This window comes from Glandiceps talaboti, chromosome 22, assembly GCF_964340395.1.
Source record: "Glandiceps talaboti chromosome 22, keGlaTala1.1, whole genome shotgun sequence".
Taxonomy (NCBI): Eukaryota; Metazoa; Hemichordata; class Enteropneusta; family Spengelidae; genus Glandiceps; species Glandiceps talaboti.
This window is the reverse complement of record NC_135570.1, coordinates 9,913,112-9,925,321: the sequence shown is the minus strand read 5'-3', so window position 1 is coordinate 9,925,321 and position 12,210 is coordinate 9,913,112. Positions and strand designations below refer to the sequence as shown.

Here is a 12,210-nt window from a genome sequence, read left to right as displayed (position 1 = left end):
GGAGGGAGGGAGGGAGGGAGGGAGGGAGAGAGAGAGAGAGAGAGAGAGAGAGAGAGAGAGAGAGAGAGAGGGAGGGAGGGAGGGAGGGAGGGAGGGAGAGATAGAGAGAGAGAGAGGGAGGGAGGGAGGGAGGGAGGGAGGGGGGAGGGAGGGAGGGAGGGAGGGAGGGAGGGAGGGAGAGAGAGAGAGAGGAGAGAGAGAGAGACCAACTACACTATTTCATTCAAAATATTGTTACAAACTACGCACCTGAACTATCTTTATGTCAATCATTTAAGTGTACGAAAGGTAACAGCACACAAGACTAAGGAAAACACGATGTCAATCATATATCTTACACAACTTTGGCATGTGTTCTTCGTTGAAGGAGAAGGATATTTTTATTTGTACTTTTATGAAGATTTTTTTATTCTTAATATACAGGATGAACGAAATCAGCATCTGACAGTTAATGTTTGGCTTCGGCAGGTACAGTAAGCATAATTTTTTACGGAAAAGAAACAATTATTTACATTGTTTTTTACATCATCATCAGTTATTGACAAATCGAATTTACAACAAGAATTAATAGTTTACTAGGTGATCGAAAGTACATCAAACCTGCATGTATGTATGTATGTGTGTATGTATGTGTATGTATGTATGTATGTATGTATGTATGTATGTATGTATGTATGTATGTATGTATGTATGTATGTATGTATGTATGTATGTATGTATGTATGTATGTATGTATGTGTCTATGTATGTGTCTATGTATCTATGTATTTGTATTATTTATTAAGTTATCATGTTTATTTGACTATAGCGTACACTTTTATGTGTTCATTCCTACAGGTAATGTATGTGTTACTTAAAAGGAGTCAATAGAGTTTCATTTACAGAAGATTTAATGTTTCATTTCAGATGTGGACAGATGAATTCCTGATATGGAATGAGACTCAATATGACGGGCTCAAAGAAATTCGTCTGCCTGCAACGTCGATATGGAGACCAGATATTGTACTATACAACAAGTGAGTACCCGTTCCATTACACGTTTCTGTCTCTATTTGTTTGTCTGTCTGTCTGTCTGTCTGTCTGTCTGTCTGTCTGTCTGTCTGTCTGTCTGTCTGTCTGTCTGTCTGTCTGTCTGTACGTCTATGTATAGACTACGTACGTACGTCCATGTCAATCTACCTATCTATCTGTCTATCTGTCTATCTATCTATCTATCTATCTATCTATCTATCTATCTATCTATCTGTCTATCTATCTATCTATCTATCTATCTATCTATCTATCTATCTATCTATCTATCTATCTATCTATCTATCTATCTATCTATCTATCTATCTATCTATCTATCTATCTATCTATCTGTCTATCCGTCTATCTATCTGTCTGTCTGTTTCATATTCTTCTCTTCAAACGGTTAAATGTGCTAGGTCCCCTTCCGGGAGGCATTCAGTTTACATCTAGTGTTTATATCATACATGAAATGCTTTATGGTGACCATTTAATATATCTTTCACATTTTAACTGATATAAGCTCTCGTTTTCACTCATAATTTTTCATGTTTTGTAAACACACAGTGTGGATGAAGAGTTTATTCATGTCAAGATGGACACATTGGCAATAGTGGGATCAACCGGTAGCGTTTTCTGGATGGCGCCAGCGGTACTTAAAGCCTCGTGTAAAGTCGAAGTATTATATTTCCCCTTTGATAAACAGTACTGCCAGTTAAAGTTTGGTTCTTGGGCCTACCAGGGTCTACAACTGGATCTGGTAAGACGCGGGAATTTAAGCAAAGCAGACATGTCTCCTTACATGAGTAATGGCGAATGGGATTTGGTTGATGTACCAGTGGAAAGATATGTAGAGTATTATGACTGTTGTACGGAACCTTTTCCAGATCTTCGGTTCACTGTGATATTAAGAAGACGCCCCCTATTCTACGTTTTCAATTTAGTGTTACCCAATTGCCTAATTGCCGCTCTTACTCTCGTAGGATTTTATTTGCCACCTGATTCAGGAGAAAAGGTGACTATGGTCATTACAAATTTACTGACTTTGATAGTATTTCATCAACTGCTGTCCGAGTCACTGCCCCCAACGTCGGACAGGGTACCACTGATAGGTGAGTTCATATCATATGATATTTAAAGGCCAAATCTGCAGGTTCAGATTAAGATGATGTTGATAATGCGAGATGACGGTGACCATGCAACACGCTCAAAAAGCTCATAGAGCACCTAGCTATAAAACTGCCAGTTTTAGAGAGTATTATAGATTTTTTATCTCCTAATGTTGGACTACGTTATCATGAATATACAAGAAAACTATCACTGCATTTTTGAGAATAGTTGCTTTTTGGGGACTGTATTCGTGAAAATGTTGGCTTGATACATGTTGGAATGTGTCGAGACACTGACCCGGGATTGAAAATTAACCCTTTCAACATATCTAATAAAAACACTTATCATATTATATAAGTTCATATCTTATGATCATATCATACCATATTGTGTCAATTTTGTCATGCTTTAACATATAATACCACGTATCACATGCACATTGCGTCAGACATACATCAGTAGATAGGCAGACAGACAGACAGACAGGCAGACAGACAGACAGGCAAGCACTCAGACAGACATACATACGGACAGACACACCCACACATATACACACACACATACATACATACATACATACATACATACATACATACATACATACATACATACAGACAGACAGACAGACAGACAGACAGACATACATACATACATACATACATACATACAGACAGACAGACAGACAGCCAGCCAGCCAGACATACATACATACATACATACATACATACATACATACATACATACATACATACACACACATACATACATACACACACATACATACATACATACATACATACATACAGACAGACAGACAGCCATACATACATACATACATACATACATACATACATACATACACATGTATATATATATATATATATATATATATATATATATATATATATATATATATATATATATATATATATGTGTGTGTGTGTGTGTGTGTGTGTGAGTATGTAATATATAATACATATGTGTGCGTACGTGCTTGATATATATATATATATATATATATATATATATATATATATATATATATATATATATATATATATAGTTTTACGCTCTGCCACTGTGGTATAGAGCACTGTCTTAGCAGATTGATACTCACCGAGTTATATATATATATATATATATATATATATATATATATATATATATATATATATATATATATATAGATAGATATATAGATAGATACATGTATATACAAAATTATGAGTAATCGTTTATTTATTTATTATATATATATAAGCGGTTATGATTATTTATAATTTTCTCATCTAAGTCAGTCATACTGTTGTAATACTTATTCTCTCTCTCTCTCTTCCAGCTTTGTATTTTTCATTTATGATTGTGTTGGTGTCACTCTCTTGTTTTCTGACAATATGGGTTCTTAACCTTCACTTCCAAGACGGTTACAACCACGAAGTCCCCGACTGGACGAGGAAACTAGTTTTTGGATATCTAGCAAAAATGTTACGGATTGAAAAAATGGACAAAGGAACAAGAACGGTTGATATTTCCCTCGATAGTCTACAGGAAATCACCCAGGATATCAATAGCGCCGCTGCTTCCGAGACGGAGACAATACTAACCAATTCACATCGACCAAGGAGCATTTCTCGATATAAACGCGTGGAAAATGGTCGCATACACTACCAAAGCGTCAGATGTGTCTCTACACCCATAGAGAGTTCAAGAGCTTACTCCAGAACCGAGGGTTCACGCCAAAGACAACCAACCACAGAAAATAGCTCGAGAGTAGCGGTTATGTCGAAAAAGACCGAAGGTGACATAAATGAAATTTTGGGCCTTGTCAAACAATTTTCTCGAAGAATGGCCCGTAAAGATAAAAGAAACCATACGTTACGCGAATGGAAAGAACTGGCTCATGTCGTTGATAGGACTTTGCTTGTTATATTTGCCATCCTGTTTTTCACACTGACAATGACTCTCCTATTTAGCGCCATGAGGGTTTAATACATGAATTTAGACAGATCCTATGAACTGTCTTGCAATACTCTGTGAAGTGAAGAGAATGTTGAGTACATGTCCAGGAGAGAATCGCATAAACAGTCGCCTCCGGATCATCTCCTCAACCAGGAAGACAAAAGGACAGATTGTAGCTACACCTGGTGTGCCGGCAATGACCAAGGGATATAAACACTTCGATCACGCAATCGAATGAAAAGTGTAAACACTGACACCAAGAATCCTGATATAATATTGTATACATAAACTGTATGAAGGAAGATGAACGAGTGTTTCCGAACTTCAACGAGTGTTTCCGAAATTCATGGACCTTAAATACTACACGTTCACTTTTAGTTTAATAACCGCCTGACAACTTCCTACATTTGTGTTGCTAGGCAATCACTGTACTACATTTTAATTTTAATTACTTCTGTGAAGCATGTGGCATATAATTGGTTTCAGTATGCCCCTTCCGCTCACTGCTTTAATGTATTTAGTTAAAACTATAACCTGTTAATAGTAATACCCCCCCCTTTTTTTATTTCAGTGGTATTCACATTTGAACAGTATTAGAGAATCACTAATTTATGATTAACACTGTAATGGGACAAACATTTAATATATATATATATATATATATATATATATATATATATATATATATATATATATATATATATATATATATATATATATATATATATATATATATATATATATATATATACAAGTTAAGTGTTAATTAAGGGTTAAAGATGTTTAAATTCCTCAATTTTTAACTTCAGTAGTCCAGTATTGATGAATTGAAATGACGACAAATGCAGTGTAAATCTTGTCTTTTGTTTCATAATGAACTGCAATACTTGGTTTCAATCCTCAAGATATATACATTTAGCAGTGGGCAAAATATATAAAAGTTGAACAAAATGTACAAAAACGAGACGAAAAGTTGGACTCGAAATTTACATAAAATGGGCGAAATGTACACAAGTTGGACGCGAAATTGACATAAAATGGATGAAATGTGCACTAGCATGGATGAAATATACATAAACTAGACAAAATTTAGGCATTTGCAGATTCCAGCGATGTAAACTCGCTAGGAAATGTTCAATACTTTCAAGACTGTAGGCTAGCTGGAATAGGTATCACAGATCCAAAATATATTTATCAGACCAAAAAGTGAAACTTGCTCGAAAAAAATGTACATTTTTCCTAAAAAAAGAACAGCTTGCGAAAGAGTAGTTTTAATAAAACATTTTGTTACTGGGTATTTAGACAATTTATAGCTTCCAATACGCATAAAAATGGAAATGGAATATAAAAAATCTAACAGTTTGTTAAAAGTATTCGAAAAATGTGAAGCCGAAATTGTACGTGGCGAATCGTGTATTGGGTTGAAACAGAGTCGACAATATTATAATTATTTTCATATGACAGAGTCGAGCTGTGTATGTGTCAGATACGTATATTTCTCTTTGGTACTGCAATATGATTAAATAAGAACAACTCACAGGATAAGCCGACTCATATCAGATGACAAAATATGAGAAATTGCAACATGATGCTATTTCAGTGATAACAATGGGTTCACAATTCATAAATGACCAAAAATGTAGATCATATGGTTGACAATGATCGTCGACAAAGACAGATCATACTGCCACCTAGTGGTCAGCTGTAGCTATGGAATTTGTCATTCTGATGAGCAACGTCGACGAAGACAGCTCGAAAGCTCAGTGCTAAACTTTAAACTGCTTGTGCGTTATAAAGTTTGTAAATCACTCGTATTTTGTATTCATTTGTAATTGGTTGTTGTACCTATATTATCGCTGTATCAAAGATAAAAAATACACGTGAGGCACACAGCAACGACAGTATCTAGATCTTGACTGTAAAGCGTTTTGGATTGGGCGATTTTTTTTCCAGAACGTTAGACTAGAAATTTTCCAGGCAATCATGATAAACTAACAAGTACAAGACGGCTTTAAATACCGGGCATAAGCAAATATACGTTTTTCTACAACAAATACGAATATTGCATTTTTGTGTGTGTAAAATATTAGAATAAGAAATTTGTGAAATATCTGCCTGAAAGGACAGTTAATCTCACACCATGTCTTTCTTACATCAAACCCACCAATCATTTCATACATCATTAATATTCTTTGTCGAATTTTTCGAGATTTTTTTTCTGATGTCCCAACTATAAGAAGAAACCAGAATTTTTTTCTCATAAGTAAGTATTTTTTTAAATCAAAATGTATGAAGTTGTTTCTTATTCAATGTTCTTTGGTTTTCTCTAAGATAGGAAACAAACATTCAGTTCTTAAACGTGACTAAATTTCCTAGTGTTGAGGAGGTAATTTGTGTCGCTTTTCAAAATTAGTTTTCCAAATAGTAATTTAAACAATCTAATAGCTGATAGTAAAAAATTAAATGTTTTGCTTTTTATTTGAACTAAGTCATAATCAGTCATATTGAATAGATTAGAGACAAACTGTTAGCAAACAGTTTTGTAATATCGTGTTTAGAGTCTTGAACGGTATCCAGGTAACACCCAAGACGAGATTTTGATGACTTCATCAAGAATCTAAGAAGGCGTTATGAAGAAATTTAATCAGATCATACCTTAATATTTAAAATTGGGGAAAAAAATCATATCTTAACATCTGAAGTTGAAAAAACGAGAATCGAACAGATCTAGAAGGTATATATAATTCCATAGATAAAGGTTTCCATTTTGGTCACCCACTTCCATCCCATCTCATGCCCAACAAGATTACAGTGCCAAATTGTGAATTGTTAGGTTTCTAATATAGCAAATATTCATTATTATATATTGAATAATTTATTTTGGTTTTAAAGGATATAAGACCAGACACGGCCAGCCCTTTAAGTTACAACCTTTATTGTCTTTCCCCCAAGATGGCTGACTGTCGACCAAAATATTGCAAAACGAAAAAAACGCGCTTTTGTTAATCTTAGTCTTTTTCTTAAATATTCTTTCAAAAAAACCCCCCCAACCATAGATCAAAGTCCGAACTCAGCAAACTGAAGCGATGAAATTATTGGGTTGTTTTTTATCAAAGTTTAAAGCGCCCTCAAGTGCCATTTTTGGGAAGTTTTTCTTGCCTACCAATAAAGGTGAAAAGTGGAACTTTTCGTCAATGTCTTAACTTTTTAATGTTTGCCTTTAGAAATCAGTATCTTAGCGTGCCTTTGAAACTTTTTGCTACTATATGAGAATTTTCTCTATAGTTAAATCATTATTCGATCGTATCTTTACAAGTAGGACAGCCTAAGCGAGTAGTAGTGTTTGTACAGAATTATTTCTCGAATGACCACTCAATTTTAAATGAAAAAAAAATTACGATACAAGTTATCAATCAGACGCCTGAATTACTGAATATGGCTGTTACAATTAGTTAACGTTTTCATCCACTTTCGAATGTCAAACTGTTGTTACCTTTGGATAAACTTTACGGTAGATTAAATTATTGTATGATTTGTAACACGCTACATTCCATGAGACAGACAAAAGATGACACTGAAGCATCACTAAAAGTGCTAGGGCCTAGGCCATGATAGCCTTATCATTCCAAATGTTTCACGGCAAACGTTCGTTGTATTCTCAACCAAACTATTCTACTAGCATTGTTTCTGATGACGTGTTTTTTAGGAACTCCCAGAGTTGTTTAGCCATATTTGTTGACTTCTTCATCAGTGTACTGCTATAACATGATTTTAGCCCTTACTTTTCTTAATGTAGGGCGCCCCTTGTGTCAAATCTTCGAAAAAAGACTGAGATATGCATATTAAGTTAATAGAGACAATTGAATGAGAAAGTGTAATCAACCGCAAAAGTGGTTGGATAAATTGACATGGAGATGTGATCAATTGACGAAGTCATGTGATCAATTGTATAGTCATGTGATGAAATTCAATCGATATCGGATTATCGTTCATCATAATTATTGTATTGGTCGTGTGAGACCGGTAAAGGCCTAATAAAAAAAATTGTGTGGTTCCGATTACACTCAATTTTAGAATAGGTGGGGTAGGTAGATTTTTTATTTCATTTTTTAAATTATATTTTTTTAATATGCGAGTGTCTAGTTCAGGTAGTTATGTTTTCCGTTGTTTTCCATATGGTCTCTAGATCTGTTATTGGTTTCTTCCCATAAGATGTACAGCCTAGCCATTACAGATTGGAAGAATAGTTTTATATTGTCTTTAAGTTGATGGCAGTTTCCGCATACAGTTTGATACTTCACAATTTTCGCGATTTCAATATTTTTTTCTCGAATATGTAAAAAAAAGTTTAGGGTCGGCAGTGAAAAACGAGGTGGGGGTTGGGTAAACAGAACCAAACAATTTTTAAGGCCTAATTTAGGTGGCGTTCTTACTCTACATCAACTACATGTTATATCATAAGATGAATGAATCGACTTTTGAATGATAAGAGGTGTTTTGTAATGACGGACGGTTTGTCATTTAAAAAAAGAGAGAAATGTTACAGCATGTCATCTCAAATCGTTTTCCAACAAAGGACAACGATTTCTGACTTCTGGTGTACACTTCCTGTGTTCAGGGCGAGGTTACAACCAAGATCACAGTTTTGTGCAAAGTACAATCTATGCAAGATTACAATAAAGTATTCCCCGTCTCGCGGCAGATCTCGCGAGATTATGCAAATAACCTAGCAACCCATTCTCATTTTTTCCATTTGCTCAGTGGAAGTGTCGTTGAAACTATGTGTAATGTATCAATAATACTGTTCTATTAGGTCACGTAAGAAGTGTTACTTGTCTGTGGTCTGAGACAACACCAACTGTTTGTAGTCTTGAAAGTGTTATATCTGGTAACCTTGACTACTTAAGTGAAACAATGTTGCCGTTACACTCAAGCAATTACTATTGCTCAGGAATAGACATCCGGGCTCTCCCTGAGTGATATTTTCAAAGCATAACACATTATTATAATATTGAAGGTTGGTCCAATGATAATGGTGTTGTGTATAGACTGTACTTTGCACAAAACTATGATCCAGGTTGTACATGGATATCTACTTACACAGATAGCCGCTTCACAACAGGAAGTCCTTGAACAACTCGGATATATTTAAGAAATCTATTATATTATCGTTTTTAAAGGTACATGGGCCAACTTCAGACACTTCTTTTTCAACATTTTAATTACTAACATAAAACCCCTCTTACGCCATATTCACATTGATTTTTCCACGAAAAGAGCATAAAATGTCAATCTAGTGTGTAAATGTTTGTATATGTGCATTTATTCTACGTGCTTTGTGTCGGTGGTACGTTTCCAAAACGTATCTCGTCGAATTATTTTTTTCCGGTTTGCCTGACTGTTATGCTACAGTTCTCACTGCTACTAATGATTATCAGACAGTCTGATCATTCACTAAGAACAATAACGTGATTATGTAATTCTTAAATATGAAACAAAGATGTCGGAGATAGGAGAAAGAAATGTTCATCTCAAGCATATGCCCCTTTAAGATTTGTACAGTGTTTCTTGTAAGTATGAAGAGAACAACGAACTCTTATTTATTTGCTTTTTTTTTTTTTTACGAAATCGGTTTATTTACAATTTAAAGACAATGTACCATTTTAATGTACAGTAGTTAAACCTTACCTAAGTCCACTTTAACAAAATACACCCCTGCTGTTTTTAAATTAATTAATATTGTTTCCGACAAAATAAATGTTAAGGTATACATTTCAACTTTGATTACCCCTTCTTGTAAGTGTTGTAAAGTATCTTCTATAGCTGAAATCTTTTAGATAGGTCCTTGTAGATTAACGAATTCGGTACAATAGTTTAGCTGGGACAGGTAGCAGGTCATCGTCGAAATATGTTTTTAAAATTTAAGCATTTATATAGACATATGTTCACATTACTCCAGACAGGGTACAGTTTGTGATTTGAGTTAGACTTGACGGGAGTTATTCAGTGAATAGCGCCATCAACGAAACAAGTGTAATATGACTATGTATTATGAAAACATGTATTATAGATATTTTTCAAATGTAGATATTCCATGATGTATGTATTTATGAATATTAATTTCATTTTAATCAATGAAAAGCAACAGACTTACAAAACAATTTCTCTTATAATAACACGACATGAACTTATCCTTGTGATGGACGAAATGCAATCGTTTTGCATTGCATGGTAAAAAAAATCCATCACGTGAACTCTTCAGAGGTGACATCATTGTTGTGAACATACGCATACATTAAATACTCGATCAGGGCCATTATATTGTTCCAACTCTCAGCAAGTGATTCACGTATCTTCTCATCACACATGACGAATGAATACCAGCAATTTATCATCGACAGCAAGTTAGATATATTTTTGATGAAAGTATTTCATTGGTCTGTATTCATCACTATAAACAGCTAGTGCCTGTTTTATTCACGGGATTAAATATGTATACGAATACTGTCACCTAAACACGGGTCAAAGGTCATTTATTTATACTTTTTATCTTTCTTACCACTCTTCATTTTACTACTTGCGAAAGTGATATATATTGTTTCCCAAATATCCCCTTTTCGTCCAAATATCGACAAAGTTTTTAGGCATTGTAACTGTACGCGTAATCTAATCTACTCTCACATAATCCCTTTGGGAAGCCGGGGGGGGGGGGGTGTTACCTCAAAGAATGGTAAACGAAATGTTCCGTTCGAAAGGAAGATATTCTCATCACAAAATCCCTAAAAGCGTAAGTCCACTGGCTTCTGATATTTTCCTAAACATAGCGTAGATGAATTGGCCAAGGGAAATTCTACTCAAGTTCTGGAAAACACCCCTAATTCTAGAAACCCGGGAAAGTGTTGCATAAACGTTTTCTTGATAAAAAAAGTCCCAAAGCGTTAAAGTACAACAGTCCATTAAATATTAGACTACAGTGTCAACGAAAGGCTGCGATGTGGCAGCACAACATGACCTCCGATGAACGTGATTGCCTCGCCCTTCCCTCTCTATCTATCTATCTATCTATCTGTCTGTGTATGTATGTATGTATGTATGTATGTATGTATGTATGTATGTATGTATGTATGTATGTATGTATGTATGTATGTATGTATGTATGTACGTACGTACGTACGTATGTATGTATGTATGTATGTATGTATGTATGTATGTATGTATGTATGTATGTATGTATGTATGTATGTATGTATGTATGTATGTATGTATGCATGTGTCTGTCTGTCTGTCTCTGTCTGTCTGTCTGTCTGTCTGTCTGTCTGTCTGTCTGTCTGTCTGTCTGTCTGTCTGTCTGTCTGTCTGTCTGTCTGTCTCTCTCTCTCTCTCTCTCTCTCTCTCTCTCTCTCTCTCTCTCTCTCTCTCTCTCTCTCTCTCTCTCTCTCTCTCTCTCTCTCTCTCTCTCTCTCTCTCTCCCGTTCACAGTAACATGAAACGGGCAGTGTAATAAAGGAGGGCCTATTAAATCAAGTTCCTTAGTTGGTGAAAGCTAGTAAACATAACAGCGAAACAGTTGAAATGAAGAATTGATTGCGAAATAGCCGACGCATATATATGAGTATCATTTTATAGCAACCGTTTATACATAATTAATATTCACTGGTTTATTAATTATTTTAGAATAAATATGAACTCTTAAAATCATCATTTTCTGTCATAACCATTCGTCGAAATCTCAAGAAAGTAATATTTAAGTCATATTCAGTACTTGTCGTACGAACCATTCTACTATAAATTGATATTCATAATTGATAATACGATATAATTAAAAGCACAGTCAGCCAGCTAGTTTTTTTTATACGGAATGAACTGGGGGAGAACCTGGAATCGAAGGAAAATAACACGTGTGTGCAAAGTCGATGATTAAGCCTATCAAAACATATTGCGTGGTTCCGATTACGCTCAATTTTAGAATAGGTGTGGTGGGTAGATTTTGTATTTTATTTTTCTCTATCTGTTTTTCAGATGTGAGTATCTAGTCCAGATAGTTAAATTTTCCGTTGTTTTTCACATGGTTTCTGTGTTATTGGTTTCTTCTCATCTGATGTACAGCCATTACAGATTGGAAGAACAGTTTTA

The 12,210-nt window shown here is 34.8% G+C and overlaps 1 protein-coding gene across 1 annotated transcript in view; it reads left to right on the top strand.

The window, feature by feature from the left end:
* LOC144452463 (neuronal acetylcholine receptor subunit alpha-7-like) overlaps positions 1 to 4,279 on the top strand; it is a 5,126-nt gene extending 847 nt beyond the window's left edge. The window contains exons 2-5 of the mRNA XM_078143561.1: positions 424 to 468; positions 907 to 1,016; positions 1,576 to 2,120; positions 3,458 to 4,279. Coding sequence (XP_077999687.1) covers positions 424 to 468; positions 907 to 1,016; positions 1,576 to 2,120; positions 3,458 to 4,107 — 1,350 coding nt within the window. The 3' untranslated portion in view covers positions 4,108 to 4,279. The remainder of the gene's footprint in view (positions 1 to 423; positions 469 to 906; positions 1,017 to 1,575; positions 2,121 to 3,457) is intronic.
* Positions 4,280 to 12,210: the final 7,931 nt, after the last annotated feature.